Source organism: Quercus robur, chromosome 5 (genome assembly GCF_932294415.1).
Source record: "Quercus robur chromosome 5, dhQueRobu3.1, whole genome shotgun sequence".
NCBI lineage: Eukaryota > Viridiplantae > Streptophyta > Magnoliopsida > Fagales > Fagaceae > Quercus > Quercus robur.
In genome coordinates this window covers 43,871,362-43,889,902 of record NC_065538.1, presented here as the reverse complement: position 1 = coordinate 43,889,902, position 18,541 = coordinate 43,871,362, and the positions used below count along the sequence as shown (strand labels likewise).

General features: G+C 32.7%; 1 protein-coding gene across 6 annotated transcripts in view; it reads right to left on the bottom strand.

The window, feature by feature from the left end:
• Positions 1–225: 225 nt before the first annotated feature.
• LOC126726035 (uncharacterized) overlaps positions 226–18,541 on the bottom strand; it is a 282,058-nt gene continuing 263,742 nt past the window's right edge. For 3 of the 6 annotated variants that reach the window (XM_050431138.1, XM_050431132.1, XM_050431139.1), the window contains 5 exons: positions 7,203–7,315; positions 6,872–6,947; positions 3,759–3,794; positions 3,524–3,592; positions 261–483 (listed from right to left, as the gene is read on the bottom strand). In XM_050431138.1, coding sequence (XP_050287095.1) covers positions 3,537–3,592; positions 3,759–3,794; positions 6,872–6,947; positions 7,203–7,315 — 281 coding nt within the window. In that variant the 3' untranslated portion in view covers positions 261–483; positions 3,524–3,536. Of the gene's footprint in view, positions 484–3,523; positions 3,593–3,758; positions 3,795–6,871; positions 6,948–7,202; positions 7,316–18,541 lie in introns of all 6 variants that reach the window. The other 3 variants (XM_050431136.1, XM_050431134.1, XM_050431133.1) reach the window with 3 other exon arrangements.

Sequence of the window (18,541 nt, the reverse complement as noted above, 5' to 3'; positions counted from 1 at the left end):
GTTAGGACTTGCAAAACCATTTAAAGCCCCAAAAAATCACTGGCACCATACTCTTTGTAACATACATATATATATATATATATATATATATATATATATATATATATAAAAGAAGCATGCTTAATAAAGCATGCTTTTCGGCTTTTTGAGTGGTAAAATAACCTGTTTGCTCAAATACCATCATCAATGTAAACGCCCTAATTCTAACTATTGTAATTTTGTAAGTTAAACAGCGAAGTGCAAGACTAAACATTTATAAATACGTTCAAGCAAATTTTTTACCAAAAAAGTAACTGAAGATGAAGCATTGTTCTAACTAGATAATTGCTTACAAAATCTCTAAGCAATGGCATAATTTATAGATTTCAATCTTCTGCTAAAATTCATGTAGTGAACAACAGTACCACAGTTAAAAGGCTATTTGAATTGGGGACAATTGTACTCGCGGTATCTCTCACAATCATCATAACCTTTGCTAGTGCACTGCATGATTGAAAAGAGAAAAACAATTGTTATAAACTAGAACAATCTCATGAATATGTAACACTAACTTGTTTGGTACAAAAGCAATGGTAACTGTTTCTTTTTTCTTTTCTTTTCTTTTTTTTTTCTTTTTTTTTTTTTTGAGAAGAAACTAATAACTTTTTGATAGATGTCTCAGTAGCAACCATCCCAATATGCAATCTTAGGGGATAGCATATAATTACTCTAGACTATATACCATTCCAAATCTCACTTCAAGGAAAAAAGAAAACGCAAATTCTAATTTGCAACTTACATTGCTTCTAGTTTCTTAGTTTTAATTAGTCATATTAAAAATAATGTTTTTAACCCTAAAAATGTAAGTACCACACCTTATCTGTCTCTAATTCTAGGTTTTCTTTTTTGTAATTTATGAAGCCTTGTAGCATAGTGTCGATTTTTTTTCATTATGTATAAAAAGAAGGCAATGATAAAAGCACACAACAGATTTCCCAAATTCATTACAATTATAGTTCTCAATTGCAAGATTGAATATTGTTCTTTATAAGGAAACAAACCAAACGAACTTGAAGATGACAAAAACAACAAAACATCATCCATTAGTTGATCAAGATTCATCAATCACACATAAAAAAAGATCCCCACATGACATAAGGGAGAGTCCCAATAATCCACGTATAATAATCATAAGCAAACGAGTTTTGGTTCATCTTTCTAACAAACAAATTAAAGATTTACCTTTCACTTAAAGCAAAATATAAAGAATATATAGGGTCAATTCCGACTTGAAGTTGTGATTTTTTTTTTTGATAGGAACTTCAAGTCACAAATTAAATTAAAATTTGATATATAATAATAACATACATTTCATTAGCTCATGAGCGTCACATATATTACCCTTTCTCATTAGCAACTGAAGAAGAGGATGCAATTGACAAATAAATATGGAATTCAGAGATACATCATTTCAACTTAAGTCCAAATAGACTTAAGGAGCATAGTCCAAGAGGTATTCCATCAAGATCTTTTACCATAAAATTGCTCAAAAAAAAATCACATTTATTGAATACTATAGTGCAATAAGAACACACATTTTAAAGGAAAAACATATCAAATATGCAACTTAGTTAAAGGGTGACATCACCTACCCCCTTCTCTTTCACACCTTATATTTATATATATAGCATAGTTTTTTTTTGGTAAAATATATATAGCATAGTTAGCCACTCAATACATTAGTTTCTCCATCAAGATCATTCTTCTAGCCCCCATGATGCCAAATTTTCATCTTTTCAACACGAGATGAAAATATGATGTGTAACTGGCATTACCTACTCCCCCCCTCCCTCTCCTTACGCTCTCTCTCCACATGAATTTTTTTTTCTGTTCTCTTCCAAACCCATAACTTCTTCTCCTTCTTCTTCTCTCTCCATCTATTAACAAAAAAAAAAAAAAACTTCTTGGTACTTTTACACACATTTGCAAAGATATTTATTATATGTTAAGCCGTTTGAAAATTTTGCGTGCGTGTGTGAAGATAGCCCTTTTAGCCCTTGTAACTCCAAAATTTCATAATTCTGCATTGATTTTAACACAAGATGATGTAGCCAGATTTGAAAAGTTGCCTACATATGTTCATTTAATGGCAAGGATTTGAAAAAGTATTTATCAACTAAACAAGCTAATCTAGACATCAGATTATTTATCAACTGAACATGTTAATGCAAGATAGATAAAATGCTGCAAGAAATTGAGAATAGTGCTAGCATGAAATTCCTGATAGGTATATAAGGCCAAAGTTTATCCCTACCCAATTGGCAAGCATTGCACCCATATGTTCATTTAATGGCAAGGATTTGAAAAAGTATTTATCAACTAAACAAGCTAATCTAGACATCAGATTATTTATCAACTGAACATGTTAATGCAAGATAGATAAAATGCTGCAAGAAATTGAGAATAGTGCTAGCATGAAATTCCTGATAGGTATATAAGGCCAAAGTTTATCCCTACCCAATTGGCAAGCATTGCACCCAGATACTCCTCTTACAAAGGTTGGCACTTCTCTCTCTATTTCTATTTTTTTTTTTTTTTTGATATATTACACATGCATCCAATGAATCTTAAACTCTTGATTCCACCTTTATCTTATACAAGCAAAGGAGATGCTACTTGAGATAGACCAAACTCTTGGCAGACTGTCGTTAATGTTACTACTCAAACAACCCTAATCAAAACCTAAATGCCCCCACATATATTCCTTGTCTAATAGTCATCAAAATTCAAATTTTACAAACTCCATTTCATTCTACAAAGCCTAACCCCTAATTTCTTCAATTTATAAAATTGACTGGGGACCATGCCTCATGCGGAAATTACTGGTTTGGATCTCCCCTTCCCCCTTCCATTGAGGCTAAAAGTAAAAAAACTTATAAAAAAATTCCTCAGTTTCTTCTACAACATTAAAACCTAAATCCACAAGGAAAAGAATTTCTCCAATCTGTCCTCCGATCCTATATTTTAGCCAAATCAATACCCATACTATATACCACCCGTCAGGTTGCAGCCTAGTGGTTGGAGGCTTGGGATGAGCTATAAACCCAAACATCGTAGATTCAATCCCATTAGGAGTTCCTCTAGATACACGGTTTTGGAGGGCAGGGTTGTGTATCCTTGGTTTACTCCCTAGGGATGGGTCCAAAGAGCCCTGCCTTGGTGAGGTTCCACGCCATCCAAAAATACCCAAACTATACCATTGTTATTATTTACAATTAATAATGAAGCAAAGAAGAGAAATAAATAATTCATTTGGTGTCCAACATTGACACTGCTGTCAACTCGATTCTTTATTCATCGGATTTAAAATGGAAACAAAAAAAAAAATTATCAGAAAACTCAATAGACAGGAATTTTATAATATGACTCCGATTAAGAATTAATTTAAACCACACCTTTCAAGCCATAAACTATGAATTCCTTATAACTCAGTTATATCATAGAAACAGAATATTTAGAAGTTTCTTAAATAAACACAGTTTACCTCATTGTATGACTTATAAATTATCCTGCACATCGGCAAAACCTTGATCATTGAAAGATTTCTCCCACCCTGAAATAAAAGGTAAGAACCAGCACGCCCCCATCCACATATGCAACAAAAACATTTTAAAATGAAAATAAAAATGCATAAATGAGAATTAAACATTAAGATAGAAGATTTGACAGCTTCAATTGGAGAAAGAAACAAACACCAGCATTAAAAAGGCCAGACTTACCCTTCCGTAATTCAGCCAAGGGTTGATGTTTTGGGTCTGCAGAAATGATGCATGAGAAAAGATAAGTTGAACCGTAGATAACTAAACTTAGACAGCTATATAAAGATCAAATGGTAACGCATTAGGTGTTTTCTGCATCAAATAAATATCAATGAACAACTGTTTTGCTAAGTAGATATCAGTGAAAAACCAGACCATGAGAAATTCCAATGGCTAGAGCTTGTTGGCTGTTAATATGTGACAATGAAGAATTGAATTATATTGGGCTAATTTACATAAACTAAACTACACAGCTCATTCTTAAAATTAATAAACCATGATTGAACAAAAAATTAAGAATTGAATTAAGCTTTCATTTGGCTTGTGCTAGACAATAACAAAAAATTCTAGTGGAACGTCTTTAGAATCCATAAAATGATAATTCACCAGGAATGATTCATTTATCAACTTCAAGCTCTATCCTTAAACTAAGTTGAGTGTCCACAAATTGTTGTAGGAAGAAGGCAGAAAGAAAAAAAATATTTTAATTTAGAATTTATTTGTTTTTAGAGCCAATTGTATACTTATTTTCAGTATTAGTAGTCAATTATGTTTATTAATATTTTTATTTAATTTCATAGAGTTAGGGGTATTAAGGAAATTTAATAATTGGGATTTTTGTGTCATTTAGAGTTAGGTTTTCAATTAGAATTAGAGTATCCTACTCTCAGCTTGGTTTTTAAATACCTCTCCATCCATAGCTAACCGCCCTATAGCAAGCTCTGTCCCTAAACTAAGTTGAGTGCCCACATCTTGTAGAAGGAAGAAGGCACTCAAAGGAAGTTACAATCTTATTAATGTATTGATGTGGAAAAAAGAAAAGAAAAAATATTTTAATTTATAATTTATTTGCTTTTAGAGTCAATTGTATAGTTATTTTCAGTATTTAGTAGTTAATTGTGCTTATTAATATTTTTATTTCATTTCATAGAGTTAGGAGTATTTTGGTAATTTAATAATTGGAATTTCAGGGTCATTTAGAATTAGGTTTTCAATTAGAATTAGAGTATCCTATTCTCAACTTCGTTTATAAATGCCTCTCCATCCAAATCTAATTGCCCTATAGTGTTACTTCTACAATGCGAGTTCATGAAGCGATTGGAAAAACTTGGTATATTTATCCCCTTCCTTTAGCCAAAGCATCTGAGACTTTTGCCTCTAGCTTATTTCCTCAAACAACAAGTTTTCTCAAGTTCTGCGATGGCCAATTTCCATTGCATCTTTTCATGATCAGTCTATCCTACTTGATCACATCCAATGACTATATGCAAGCTAGCAACGTGTTTTTCCTTCTTGTTACATTTCCAAACTCCGTTTCATTCCACCTTTGCAAATCTAACTTTAGAGTCTTCAACTTATAGGGCAAAACAAAGCTAGGCGAGCCTTAAAAATGATAAGATTCCCACAACCCCCTCATCCTATCAATAAATCCTTCAGCTTTTACCCACATGTTTTCAAATCTAACAGGCTCCAACCCCATTGCAAAACCTACACTCCAGAAGAATAGGAAAATAGTTACATAGTAACTATGGAAGATGCCTCAGAACTATTTTTAGTTGGACTTCGAAAATTATGGATGTCTTGCGCCGTAAAAACTTTAAGACTTTATGGGCTTGGGAAATAGTTAGATCTTTAGATCATATGGTTAGATATATCTAACCAAGACTGTGGAATCTGCTGTGAAGGAAGTCAATGCATGACTCTTTGGTGCCAACACCACCAATCCTTTGATCACCTGAGTCCTATCCACTCGCACGGCTCTCTACCTTCCGGTATTATCATTGAACCTTTGTTTCTTGTATCGCTGATTCTCCATACTCCATCACCACAATATACCACCCCGAGAATTTCTATTATTTTGAATACAAAACACCTTCCTAACTTCCCAGCATGACATGATAAAACTATAGTCCAGAGGCAGTGCAATTACTTTCACCAACAATGAGCTTAACCACTGGCTCCTTCCCCACCTAAAATCATATTATTCATGCTATTAGTCCCCCGTCCAATGATGCGTGACCCATACATCCTCTCACTCTCAGACTCTCTTCGAGGATAACTTCAAAGGATTTCGATTCAACATGGAAAAAAAAATGCCTTCTTCCCATTTCTTAGATTCAGATAAAGTTCTAGATGTTCGGTTCTCTCTGTACATCACTAATCTCCTTGTGAATCACTAGATCTATAAGTTCTTTAGGATTTCATTTTATTATGAGTGCTAAGGAATTGTGGTCTCTTATTTTTTGTTTGAGTGGGATGAGTTCGGTTATTCCAAGATTAGTGCTAGAATTATTTAGCATGTTGGAAGGGACATTTTAACAAGAGGTACAATGCTGCAACCTGGAAGATTGGAGCATTTGGAGGGGCCGAACACACACTCATTTATATGGTAGTCCTACATTCCAAAACTATTCTTGAATAACGTAAGCCTCCTTCTCTAGCTATAATATGCATGCCACCAGTAAGATGTGATCCAGGGGCCCCCTATTATTCTCCCTTAACATCTTAGCCTAGCTATCGTAAGTTGAACAACAAAGCATGAGACCAACTTAACCAACGCCCCCCCCCCCCCCCCCCCCCAAAAAAAAAAAAACCCCTTATAAAAAGTAAACCTTTATCCATTGTTTACATAAAAATTGGTCAATCTAAACTATCAGGAATGATAGACCACCAAAAAAAAAAAAGGCAAACAACTCGTGCAACTCCTAGGAAATCCTCCTCCCCCACAGATTATTTATTTATTTATGTTTTTGAACTTGGCATTTCACTATTTGATGGATCAAAACTTGTATTAGACTGAATTATGACACCTTGAAATACAATCCAATATAAAGGTCTTTTCTTTGTTTTCCTTCTAGACTTAGTATGTAAATCATGCAAATAAAAAAATTTGTTTATAAGAAATAAGATTATAGATTTTCTTGAATAAAATTAAAAAAACCAACCCATCTTAAGAGCACTAAGCAATCATCAGTTTGTTCTTTAATATATAGAGGCAAAAGTGACACCTAAAAGACAACAAGAAAGCTTCTGAGAATCAACAAGAACCAAAACAAAGTAACAGATTTACAAACCCCTCTTAAAATCACGGCATTCTTCATAGCCTTTGAAGTATAAATCACAGTAGTCAGTGTAAGTACTATTTCTGCACTGCATAACCAAACAAAGAAAAATTATGAAAAAAACTGCCCCACAATTAGGAGTAGAACAAAGAAAAAGGAAGCAGAAAAAAAAATTACAATAACTGAACAGAATAGAGAAATTATAAAAAGAGCATATTTTTCTTTAAGTCTACTTTAACAAATTTTCAACCGCTTTGATCCTACCATTTGGCATGTTTTCAGAACAAATCATATTCTAAAAGAATTCATCATTTCATAACAAATTTTAAAGAAAAAAACGTACCTCATCATACAATTCGTGTATAATCGCGCACATAGTGCTTGAGCCTGGTCCCCGTCCCGATATGGCCGTCGTGAATTTACCCAAAATAACCATAATCAAAACGTTTCTAGTAACTACAAAGGTAGAGAAGACACAAGGGTCAAGGTAAGTAGGTAACAACATATAAAGCAACAGATCACAAACATAAAATAAAATTTAAAAAAAAAAAAAAAAAAAAAAAAAGCAGCTAAGGCACCAGGAGGGATCAAGCACTAGTCTTTGTTTGATTAACAACAAAATACACTTTCACACTTACGTTTGGAACTATTTCCTGCCAAAAAAAAACAACAACAAAATTCAGCACAAACAATATCTAAAATAACTAATTAAAGCATAAAAATAGATCAAATTTGCAACAGAGAGAGAACTAAAGCACATATAAAACATCAATTACTGTGATACATTATGCACAGAGGAGAGGAACAGCTAAATCAAATACTATAATGAAAACGTGCCAGTAAAGTTTTGTCTTTTCAAATACATACATATATATATATATATATATATATATATATATATATATAACACAAACACAAACAGCAACAGCCAGCACATAGTCTTTTATTTTGCATTCGAATCGGATAATATTCAAAATTGGAGAAACTATCAAATCGACCAAAAGGGTTTCGAAAAATTATTGCTTTTTTTTGTGAGAGGGCTAAAAAAAAAAATTATACATATAGTGAAATTATCTTCGGAAAACAGAGGAAGAAAAAAAAAATTAGAGACCTTTAGAACAAGACATGGCTCCTCGTGCAACAACACCGAATCTGAGGCGGGTTTTTTCTGTAATTCTTTTAGTCTAAAAAAAAATACTGCAATAACAAAGCTAATTACATTACATAAAGGCAAACCCCAAATTTTACCCTGCCTCCCTCAATATATAGTCACACAGACACTGGGCGGTTTGCGTGTAGTGCAAACCTTCACGTGTGCGAGACTATATATATTTTATTTATTTATATATAATATATATATAATTTATATCTATCTATTCAAAATTTTATTTTTTTTGAGGAAAAAGTAAATAAATTTATTAAGGAAAATCATATTAGAATGCATTATCCACATCATTAGTATCTGTAACTAAAACTGTTATTCTAACAAGGGGTGTGAGCAAGCTTACTACCACCCTTTTAATATGATTGAAACTACATATAACTATAGAACTCTTAACAATCCTAATCTCCTCAATGATGTGCCCAAACATAGTAGTATTAGGCCTGAGCTTGTTAACTGCCTCAATGACCATAACAACCTATATTTAATTATTTATATCTATTTATATAATCTACTAGCCATCATCATATGAGGCTTTTTATTATTATTATTATTATTATTGGATTTAGTGTCATAATTTTTCATTTATCATAATTTGAGATTTGTTTGTTTGTTTATGCATTTGCAAACTATGCAATGAGGCTTTTTTTTTTTCAATATATATATATATATAGAAACTTGAAATATTTTTTTGAGCTTTACTAATTGTTTATTTGCTAAAAGTGCTTTAGAAAATAAAGGGAATTTTTTTTTTTTTTTTTGGGTGAGGGGCTGCTAGAATAAGCTCAAAATCCTAAAAAGTTGGTCTTTTTTCAAAATTCGGGTCGTTACATTTTTCAATCACAAAAATACTTATGGAATGAGATTTATGCGTTTGTGAGTGAAATAATTTTTTTTGTATATAATTCTCATCACACCACTAGATATTTTTGTAATTGAAGAATGCAGTAACTCCGAATATGATAATTGAAAATTATTAACCTTTACAAAAAAAAAAAAAAAAAAAGATTAAGAAGCTAGTTTGGAGTTAAGGATCTTTGTATCCAATTCTTTTCTACAGGAGTTAAAAAAAATTAAAAAAAAAATTAAAAAATCGAAGTAAAAAAAAATCTGTGTTGTGCAAATGTCCATTACAAAAAAAATCGAAATGCAGTCCCCATTTTGATTATAAAAAAAAGGATAAATATTCTACCCAATATATATCTTCCCATTGTAATTTTGATTTATTTTTAGTTTGTTTTGTTTCATATTAGTTTTGCTAAATAGGAAAACTTTATGAATTTTCACTGCATAGTCCTCACACACAAAAAAAAAAAAAAAAAAATTAAAATTAAAATTTAAAAATTAAAAAAGGAATTACCAATCCTATGAAGCAGGAGATCTCAATTAAATAAGAATTACCAATCAAATAAACATATCCAATCCCTAAAGCTTAACTACATAGAGATTAATGTATATGAAGTGCTACCTATTAATTATTACTAGTGTGTAATCCTGTGCATATGCACGGGTACATTTAAAAACAATCACACTTACACACACACAGTTTAGAATTTAATTGGATCTAGATTCTTCGATTTTTGCACCCAATAATTCATTTAGGTTGGGGTTTTGGGCTGGTGGTGGTGTAGTGGTTGTGGCGGTGGTTGGGTGAGTTTTGCACCGGCAGTGTTTGTGGCTATAGTGGGTTGAGTTTATTCTTTATTTTGTTGAAGATTTTGAGTCCCCCCCCCCCCTCCTCTTTTGTTGAGGTTTTTGGATTTAGAATTTGTTGGAGGATCCGGTAATTGTGGTTGTAGTTTGTGGCGGTTGATTTGCTGTTAGTGGTGGTTTAGTAATCGATTTGTTGTAGGTATTTGGTTGTGTTTGTTTTGAGTTGTATTTTGGGTGGTGGAGGAAGCTCTTAGTTGTGGTGGTGGTTGTTGGTTCTTGGTTGGTGGCAACTGTCACTGAGTTGTGTGTTTGTAAATTGGCTGGGTTTTGAGTTAATATATTATTTAATGTGTTGTATATATTATTTTAATGTTTAGAATCAAAGAATAGAATGTGTGATGAATGCTGTATTGTAAAATGATGTGGTAAAATAATAAAGTATGCTTTTTGATGTATTAAAAAGGCATAATTTTCCAACACATGATGGGAATGCTCTAAATGCACTCTACCATCACCCAGTTATTGGAATCAAGATTTTCAGCGCATTTAAGGGTTACCAAATAGCCCATGGCCCATGGCTTGACCTAGAAGCCTGGCGGCCTACCAGGCTAATAGGCACCTGGCCTGTTGTTATTAAGGCCCATGGGTAGCCTACTAACCTAGTGGGTCAAGCCATGGGCTAGTTTTTATGCCCATGGGCACCTGGTGGGCTAGCCTTGTAGCCCAGCCCGTTGCCCAATCTAATAACTCAGAATTCATAACAAAAATATATAGGAGGTGTACAAAGGATTTATCTTGAGACATTATAGAGGAATTTCTTAAGAGAATTCCCCCAAGTGCCAACCACTAAGATACTTAAAGTGATTGTGCTAAACTTAATTTACTAAATATATATTTTTCTAGTGGTCTAGCAACTTTGAACTAACCATTTGACATTTTTTTATTTAAGATAATAAAAAAAAAACCCATTTAAAGCCTTAATAAAAAAAATTAAATAGGTTTCCGTCAACAAAACAAAGAATTAAATAGATTTGACGGTAAAAAAATTTGTAATTAGGTATTAAATTCTTTAATTCTTTCATTTAAAAAAATTTGATTGTTCCCTTATTAAAAATGAATTCTTTCCTTATAAAAATAATAAAATAATATGCTAACACAAGCCCATGAGTAACTCATTAGACCCAACCCGATAGCCCAACTTGCTAAAGATAAAATGGGCATTGCTCATGGGCAAGGTCATGGACCGGGGTTTTGTCTTTCGACTTAGCCTGACCCGGCCCGTTAATTAGTCGATAGCTTGTTATGCCTAGCCTATTGTGCCCATGGGCCAAGTAAAAAATGGGCCGGCCGGCCCATTGACAACCCTTAAAGCACACTACATACACACGGTAAGTACTCCACAAATTCATCCTTTCTTTACTGAAAAATAAAATAAAAAATAATTAAAAAAGAAGAAGAAGGAAAATAGCCTATACAAAATGTCCGCTTTGGCTACTTCTTGCTTGAGCTTTCTAGCTAGGCTGTTATCTTGAATTTCTTATCTAACTAGAATAGAGTAAAACTTCGTATTGTGATGCAGCCCCTTTCACCGGGGAAGGTGAAAGTAAAATATTTTTCTAATTAGTGTTTCTGAAATTTTAATTCTAATCTAACATGAATAATTAACTTTGGATTTTTGTCTTTGCTGTTAATAAGGCACAGTAGTAGAGATAAACTTTGAGATATTAAACCACAAGACCATCTCCAATGGTTGCCTCGGAGGATATTGCCATATATGTGTTACAAAAATACTTCAGAACTACTTTTCTATGCTTCAGACCATCCAAATATTTTTCTACTATAGTTTGTTTGGTTGCAATTTTTTCCTTAGCGCTATATGTGGTTACTATTATTAGTTGAAAAAAAAAAAAATGCTTGATGGGCTGATTACAATTTGGCATGTTTGATGTTCTGTTTTTTGTGTTATTACAGGGTCCTTCGACTTCTTTCTCAATACAACGAAAAGTGTTAATCTATATATATCAAAATTGCGTCATTAAAGTAGGTTGCAAAACTTCTTAAAAGTTCCTGGACTCAATTTTCGATAAGGCGTTTTTAGTTATCAGCTTCTCTCTCTTTTTCTTTGGTTGTAGTTCAGATTTTTATGTGATAAATTGGGCTAGTGTATTTATTACAAAATTTTTTTTTTTTTTTTTTTTTTTTTGAGAAACAACAAAATTTTTTTTAAACATTGCAAAAATAGAGTTTTTTTGCTAAATATTCAGTTTTAGCACGAATATTAGCAATGAACTTCCTTTTTCTGATAAGTTGTTTCTTTTGTCCATTGACAAGTCCAATTAAAACCCAACCACACCACTGGTTTCCTTTTATCGGTGAAAGAGAAAATTTAACCACCAAATTACAACTCTAGAACTACATTAACAAGCAGCCAGGCCGCAAACAACAATTTAAACAAGGATGCAACTTGGTTTCTAACTCTAAAACACTAATCAAGGAAATAGAAAATTGACTACGAACAACAACTGTGTATATATATGCCCATTCTTGGCTCACGTATCAACATATAAACGAACAACACAATATTTCAATCGTAAAATAGAGTTAATTTTGTGAGTCACAATTTTTATAAAAACATCAAATTTGCTTTCTTTTCTTTCTCTCTCTTGGTACTCGAGCCTTAGACCTTTAGTCTAGAAAGCACGGATGCGGCTGGGAGGGTGCTGCACCCGAGTCCGACGCGGGACACGGCGTCTGACGTGGTTGCCCGCGTGTCGGTGCCGCGTCTAAGTTTTTTTTTTTTTCCTCAAATTCGCTCCGACTTGGCTCAATTCGTGCTGAATCGGCTTCGATTCGCGCCGAACTGGGTTGATTAGGCTAGAATCGGGCCGTATCAGCCATATCAGGTCGTATCGACCGGCGACCAAAACGGCCGATATGGCCGAAACAGGCCGGAAACGGCCGAAACAGGCCAAAATCGGCCTTGAATCTGGTCAGAAAATCCGAAATTCTCACCTCAAAGGCATAGTAATGTGTTTCTTGCCTTCTTCTTTCTTTGTTTTGTGAATCAAAGCATAGTAATGTGTTTTTTAAAATATTTTAATAGTAAAAATATATAGAAAATATAAATAAAAATATTTTTAATAATTTTTTAATCGCCAAGTCCCACCGCACCCGCACCCTACTTTTTTAAAAATTGTCGAGTGCTAAGTGCTAACATCTCACCAATCACCTTGGTCTAACCTAGTTGTTCACCTAATCATTGCCTAAGATTGATCAGCCAAACAAAACAACTCGTGTGACAGAGATAAATGTGAAACTCTAACATCTCACATGTTGCCTCAATCTCTCTAACTCTCTAAATATGAGATACTAATATCTTGTCACTTGCTTTAATCCCACACATTACATATTTTGACGAAAGATTATAGTTTGGACTTTGGAGAGAATCCAAATAATGAGGCTTTAATGTAATTGTAAGCGACTAAATTTCTCGTTTGAAATAAGTCAAACAAGTAAAATAATGTTGCAAATGCGAATTTGTATTGATGATTGTGTGGTACAATTCTCTGTAATTACAAAAGAGTTATCCTCTGATTCGATCTCCTTAAAAGACTTGTTGATTGGATTTGTAGTAATGTGATTTTGACTTGAACACCCAATATACTTCAATTTGGTTGAAGAATGGATCGAAGATCTTTGGAACAGAATTACAATGAATCTTTAGCTATGAGCTTGTTGGAAATCCTTTGTTCTTCACGTTCTTTGTGTTCTTTGTCTTCGAAGGTTTGTGGTGGAAGTTCTTCTAGGCTTTAGAGGCTTGAATCCGTGGAGTTTCACTGATTTGTGGTTGTTTGAGGTTTCTGGAGGCTTTTGAGCTTGATTCCAGTGAACTTTGAGATCTAAGAAGATGATTTGGATGATTCCTCTTCGAATGTTCTTTGTATTTGAAGGTTTGTAGTGGAAGTTCTTCGGGGTTTTGGAGGCTTGAATCCGTAGAGCTTCACTGATTTGTGATTTGTTGATATTTTCGGACCTTTGAGCTTGATTCCCGCAAACTTTAGAATCTAGGCAGATAGTTTGGATGATTTTGCTTCGAATGTTCTTCGATTTTGGGGTTGAAGTTCTTGATGCTCTTAAAGGTTTTGAAGCTTGATTCTTGCAGAGCTTTTTCACTTATGAATCTTGGTCCTTCTGAATCTTGGTCCTCCTAAATGTCTTAGGAAGGCTTCTATTTATAGGAGTTTGGAGGTGGGTGAGCAACACGTGGCGGAGTTTGATTGGTGACACATGTCACAGCCTGATTGGTCTGCTTATGTCATCGCTTACACGTGCTGAACTGCTTGTGTCATCGCTTACACGTGCGAGGCTGCTTGTGTCATCGCTTACACGTACGAAACTGCTCGTGTCATCGCTTACACGTGCGTTGATGCGTGAATGGTTTTTGCATGACACTTGGCAAATTTCTGTTGGCATCTGAATAGTGATAGCAAAACCTAGTAGCAGTACGTGGTGCTTTGTAATTGGTTGTATTTTGTGGACTTGGTAATGTGAAGTGTTAGCTTGTGATAGGTCGGGAATTTTCCCTCTCTACAGTAATTTTTTTTGGGTTGAGAATGCCATTTAACCCAAAAGTTTAAGATTAAAGGTTTGGTTCAACGATGTTATATTCATTTCTCAACTTTTTATTTTCTTACATGTGGGTGCACTCTGACAAACTATTTGGTTGAATTGTAGAATGATAGTTGATTTATTATTTTTTTTATAAGTTTAAAGGTTTGGTTTAATGATGTTATATTAATTTCTCAGCTGCTCTTTATTTTCTTTCATGTGAGTGCATTCAAAAAAACTATTTTGTTGAATTGTAAAATGATAATTGATTTTTTTTTTCTTAAAGAAGAATATATATGGGTGTTTTTTTTTTTTTTTTTTTTTTTTTTTTTCTCACCTTCAAGAAAACCAACCCCCAAAATATTGAGTAAGTAGAAATCTAACCTAATTGAAACCTTTTTTTTATTATTATTATTATTATTAAAAAAAAAACAATTTTTATGAGTGCAATGACATTCAATTTTTTTCCCAACAACTTGTAAAAGAGATGTTAATAAAACCTAAATACTAAAACTTAACTAACAATTTTGCATCTCAAAAAACAGGAATGACGGTTTTTTCAACCTAGAAAAAATATAGAAAATTAAATAAATAATATTTAATTCATATATTTTTTATGAGATATTTAATTATTACAAATTTATTGCTTTAAACCTCAAATTATATCGAGTTGCCTCTAAAGATAGATAACCTCTTTTGAATTTTTCCTATCTTGAATCTTGATCAAATAGTAAGAGATTTATCAGTTTTAATTTTTAAATTAAGGCAAGTATGGGCTCCGAGATAAAACACTATCCCATTGCCTATCTCACTATATTTATCCATTACAATATTAAGAAGAGAATCAAGATAAAAAAAAATATATATATCTTGACGCACATAAATATTATTTAATTTTTTTTTCTTAATTACGCTGTTTTCATCAACATTTGGTTCTTGGTGTGTGCATGTGTTTTGTAAAGAAATTATTGTACACTCCTAGACTATACTCCCCCCATCTAACAAGGAGATGGATTTTAACAACCTGCGTTTTACATTGTTCCAATAGTGATTAAAACATCAAATCTATCCAATTATTTAGTGAAAAAAATTGGAAGGGAATGAAAAAAATCGTGCAAGACAACTTTAATGAGCACGTGTGGTGCATTGAATAGATGTGCGGATAGCCTTGCTAGAATGAGTTTTAGTCTAGATAGTGTTTTTTCTTCTTTTCATAGTCCGCCTGTGGACTTGTTGGATGTTTTTGAGGATGATCTCAATGGGGTGTATGTTAGCAGGCTTTGTCCTGAACCTGTTGTTCCCTTTTAGTTTGTTTTAATGAATCGTCTTTCACCAAAAAAAAAAAATATAAATGAGATATCTTACAATTTTATCACTTAAATAGAAAACAACTTTTAAATGAGAAATGTGAATCTACTTGCCACATTATAAATTTTGTTTTTTTTTTTTTTATACAAGATAAAAATTCTACTCTACTCTAATCTAAGTGTATATGTGTGTGAAACTCATTTTTTGAGATTTGAACTCCAACTCTTACCCCCCACACCCCACATGCCTCTGTCTCTGTGTGACCTTAATACATTTTCAATTGAAATTAATTGTACTAGATAAGATAAGCAATAATAAATCTGAGCAATACAAAAGGTCATAAGACGCTAAAATTTTAAAAATTCTAGTCAAACAAAATCCTACTTACCCCAAAATTAAAGGTAAAAATACAAAGCAATATTTCGTTAAAATTTCCCCCTTTTACTTTTACCATTGCTGTTGGAATTTTCCTTGCACTTCCGGACTTCCTGAACAAGTCTGGATTCCAAAGAGTCCTTGGGGGCTGAGAACGTTGAAAAAGCAAACCAATAAGCACCCAATTAATTGGGCTGCGGTCCATTGGATTTTAGCTTCTGCTTTGAGTCCTGAGGGTTTGACATCAACCAAAACCATATTGGCCCAACATTAGCCCAGACAGAGAGAAAATGGATGGTCTCCTAATTCGTTCAAAAAATAAATATAAAAAAGGAAAAAAGAAAGTAGGACTAGGGCCATAAATGTAAATACCCCACAAGTAAAATTTCTCATTCGTTAAAATCTTTAAAAAAAAAAAAAAAAATTTGAGAGAGTTCAGTATATTTCTTTTAAAGCTTAATTTTTTAAAATGATTTACTTAAACCTCAAAGCTTTTATAAATAAAATTAAATAAACGTTTCTTTTTATAGTTTAAGATGATTTTATTTAAATCTTAGAATTTTGGGTAAGTTTCATTTAAATTTCTTTTATTCCAGCTAGTCATGTGATGTTTGATTGCATTTACAGAAAAAGAAAAAAAGAAAAAGAAACTTGCCCATTAATTTTAAATAAAAAATTTTGTTTAAAAAATCATCTTCTATTTGTTGTGAAATCTAATTTTAACAACAGACAAACCTACGAATCTAATCAATTTGATCCGATCTAATGAGGTGCTTAACAGGTTTATATGTTGAACATGCGAATAACCAGATTCGACCAACAAAGGCATACTCACTTTCATAATATTGTGGTCCTCCAACCTGAGATTTTATGCATCTCTCCAATGCTCATCACTGAGGGAGGCACGATAGAGTAATGATTTCTTGTGAACACGTGAAACTCGACATTTTTTTAAATCGTAAAAGTCATCCATGATTGATTTTGTGAAATTTTGTGAAAATTATCAAAGAATCCACTAGGAAGTTATCTTTTATTTTATTACAAAATCTAGTTTTGACAATATATGACTGAATGGCTTCTTCATAATTGCAAGAGAGACTAAAAGAATAATTAAAAGTACAACCATTTTAGAAAGGAAATAGTGTGAATCACGAAAAGTTGAAAATTTGATATATTATCAATAAAGTGAAACTAAAGATATTACAAATTTTACTATATAAACCTTACAAATTGATGTGTCATTAATCATAAAAAAAAAAAAAAAAACAAACAAACAAACAATTCAAAGTTTCAAACATTCATCTTTTATATATATATATATATATATATATATATATATATATAATTTGATTTTTAGCTGACTTCATAATATATTGTTTTTACAATATTCTATATATTTTTAATTGATTTTAAAATATTCTACATTTAATTCATCCATTAAAATCATAAAACATCATATTTTCTTTATATGGTAAATTATATAGTTTTTTTTTTGAGAAGTTTAATTATATAGTTAAATATACAAATGCAATCATAAAGAATATCGAATGCTAGATTATATAGTTTTATAAGCAAAAACAATTAAATAATTTTCTAATAATAACTATCATAATTATCAAATTTTCATTTTTATGAATTACCAAATTTCATATTTAGATAATGCTAAAATTTCTGGTGTATTACATGAATTATTAACTAATTTATGATATGTTTCTAAAAAAAAAAAAAAACTAATTTATGATATAATTAATGTGGGGGCCAGAGAATTTGTGATCCCGGCCCACTTTACATTAGGGTTCAAGGCCCATGCCGAGGAGAGGTGTTGCCAAGGACATGCACCGGAAGTCCAAATGGCCTAGAGATATAGTCGAGGACGATTCTTTCCTCGGCATCCCAAAGCGCCCCTAGAAAAAAGGGCGAGTACGGTATAGGAGCGGTTCAAGGAAAAGCTAAACACCTCCGCATTGATGGGGAAATGACTCCTGAACAATGTGGTGACAAAGGACAAGGGAAAGGCTGTCATTACTGCAATTAAGTACTCTACGCCTGATAGAGTAATGCTTTTCAGCTTTTACAACCACCCCCAACCACTTTGGGTATGCGCTGATAAGACAAGTATCAACCATAGAAAGCTGAACCTACACGTGGACGTTGGAGGGAGGGTAAAGGCTAGTATAAAAGGAGAGGAAGCAATCCAGAAAAGAAGGCTGGGACCAGGGCCAAGAACCAGAGCCTCCCAGGCCGTGCCAAGGAGAAAGTCTTCTTGGGCAAGCACGGTTCACCTCTGTGCAATCATCACGAACACCATGACTAACGGCTGTCTATTCACCAAGGCCTAACCTTTAGCCTACTCTCTACAAATTTTATTGTTTGGGCCTTTAACATTTGAACCCAATACACCAATTTGGGGTCGTTACAAATTGAGTCCTTACAATTAAAATGACGACAATCACATTTATTATTATGTTGGTTTGAAATTTTTTCATAAGAAATGGAAAAAAGTTACTAATTTTTTTGACAATTTTTTTTTTTTTTTTTATATTTCCTATAAAAATAATATCAAAAGTTTTTAAAAA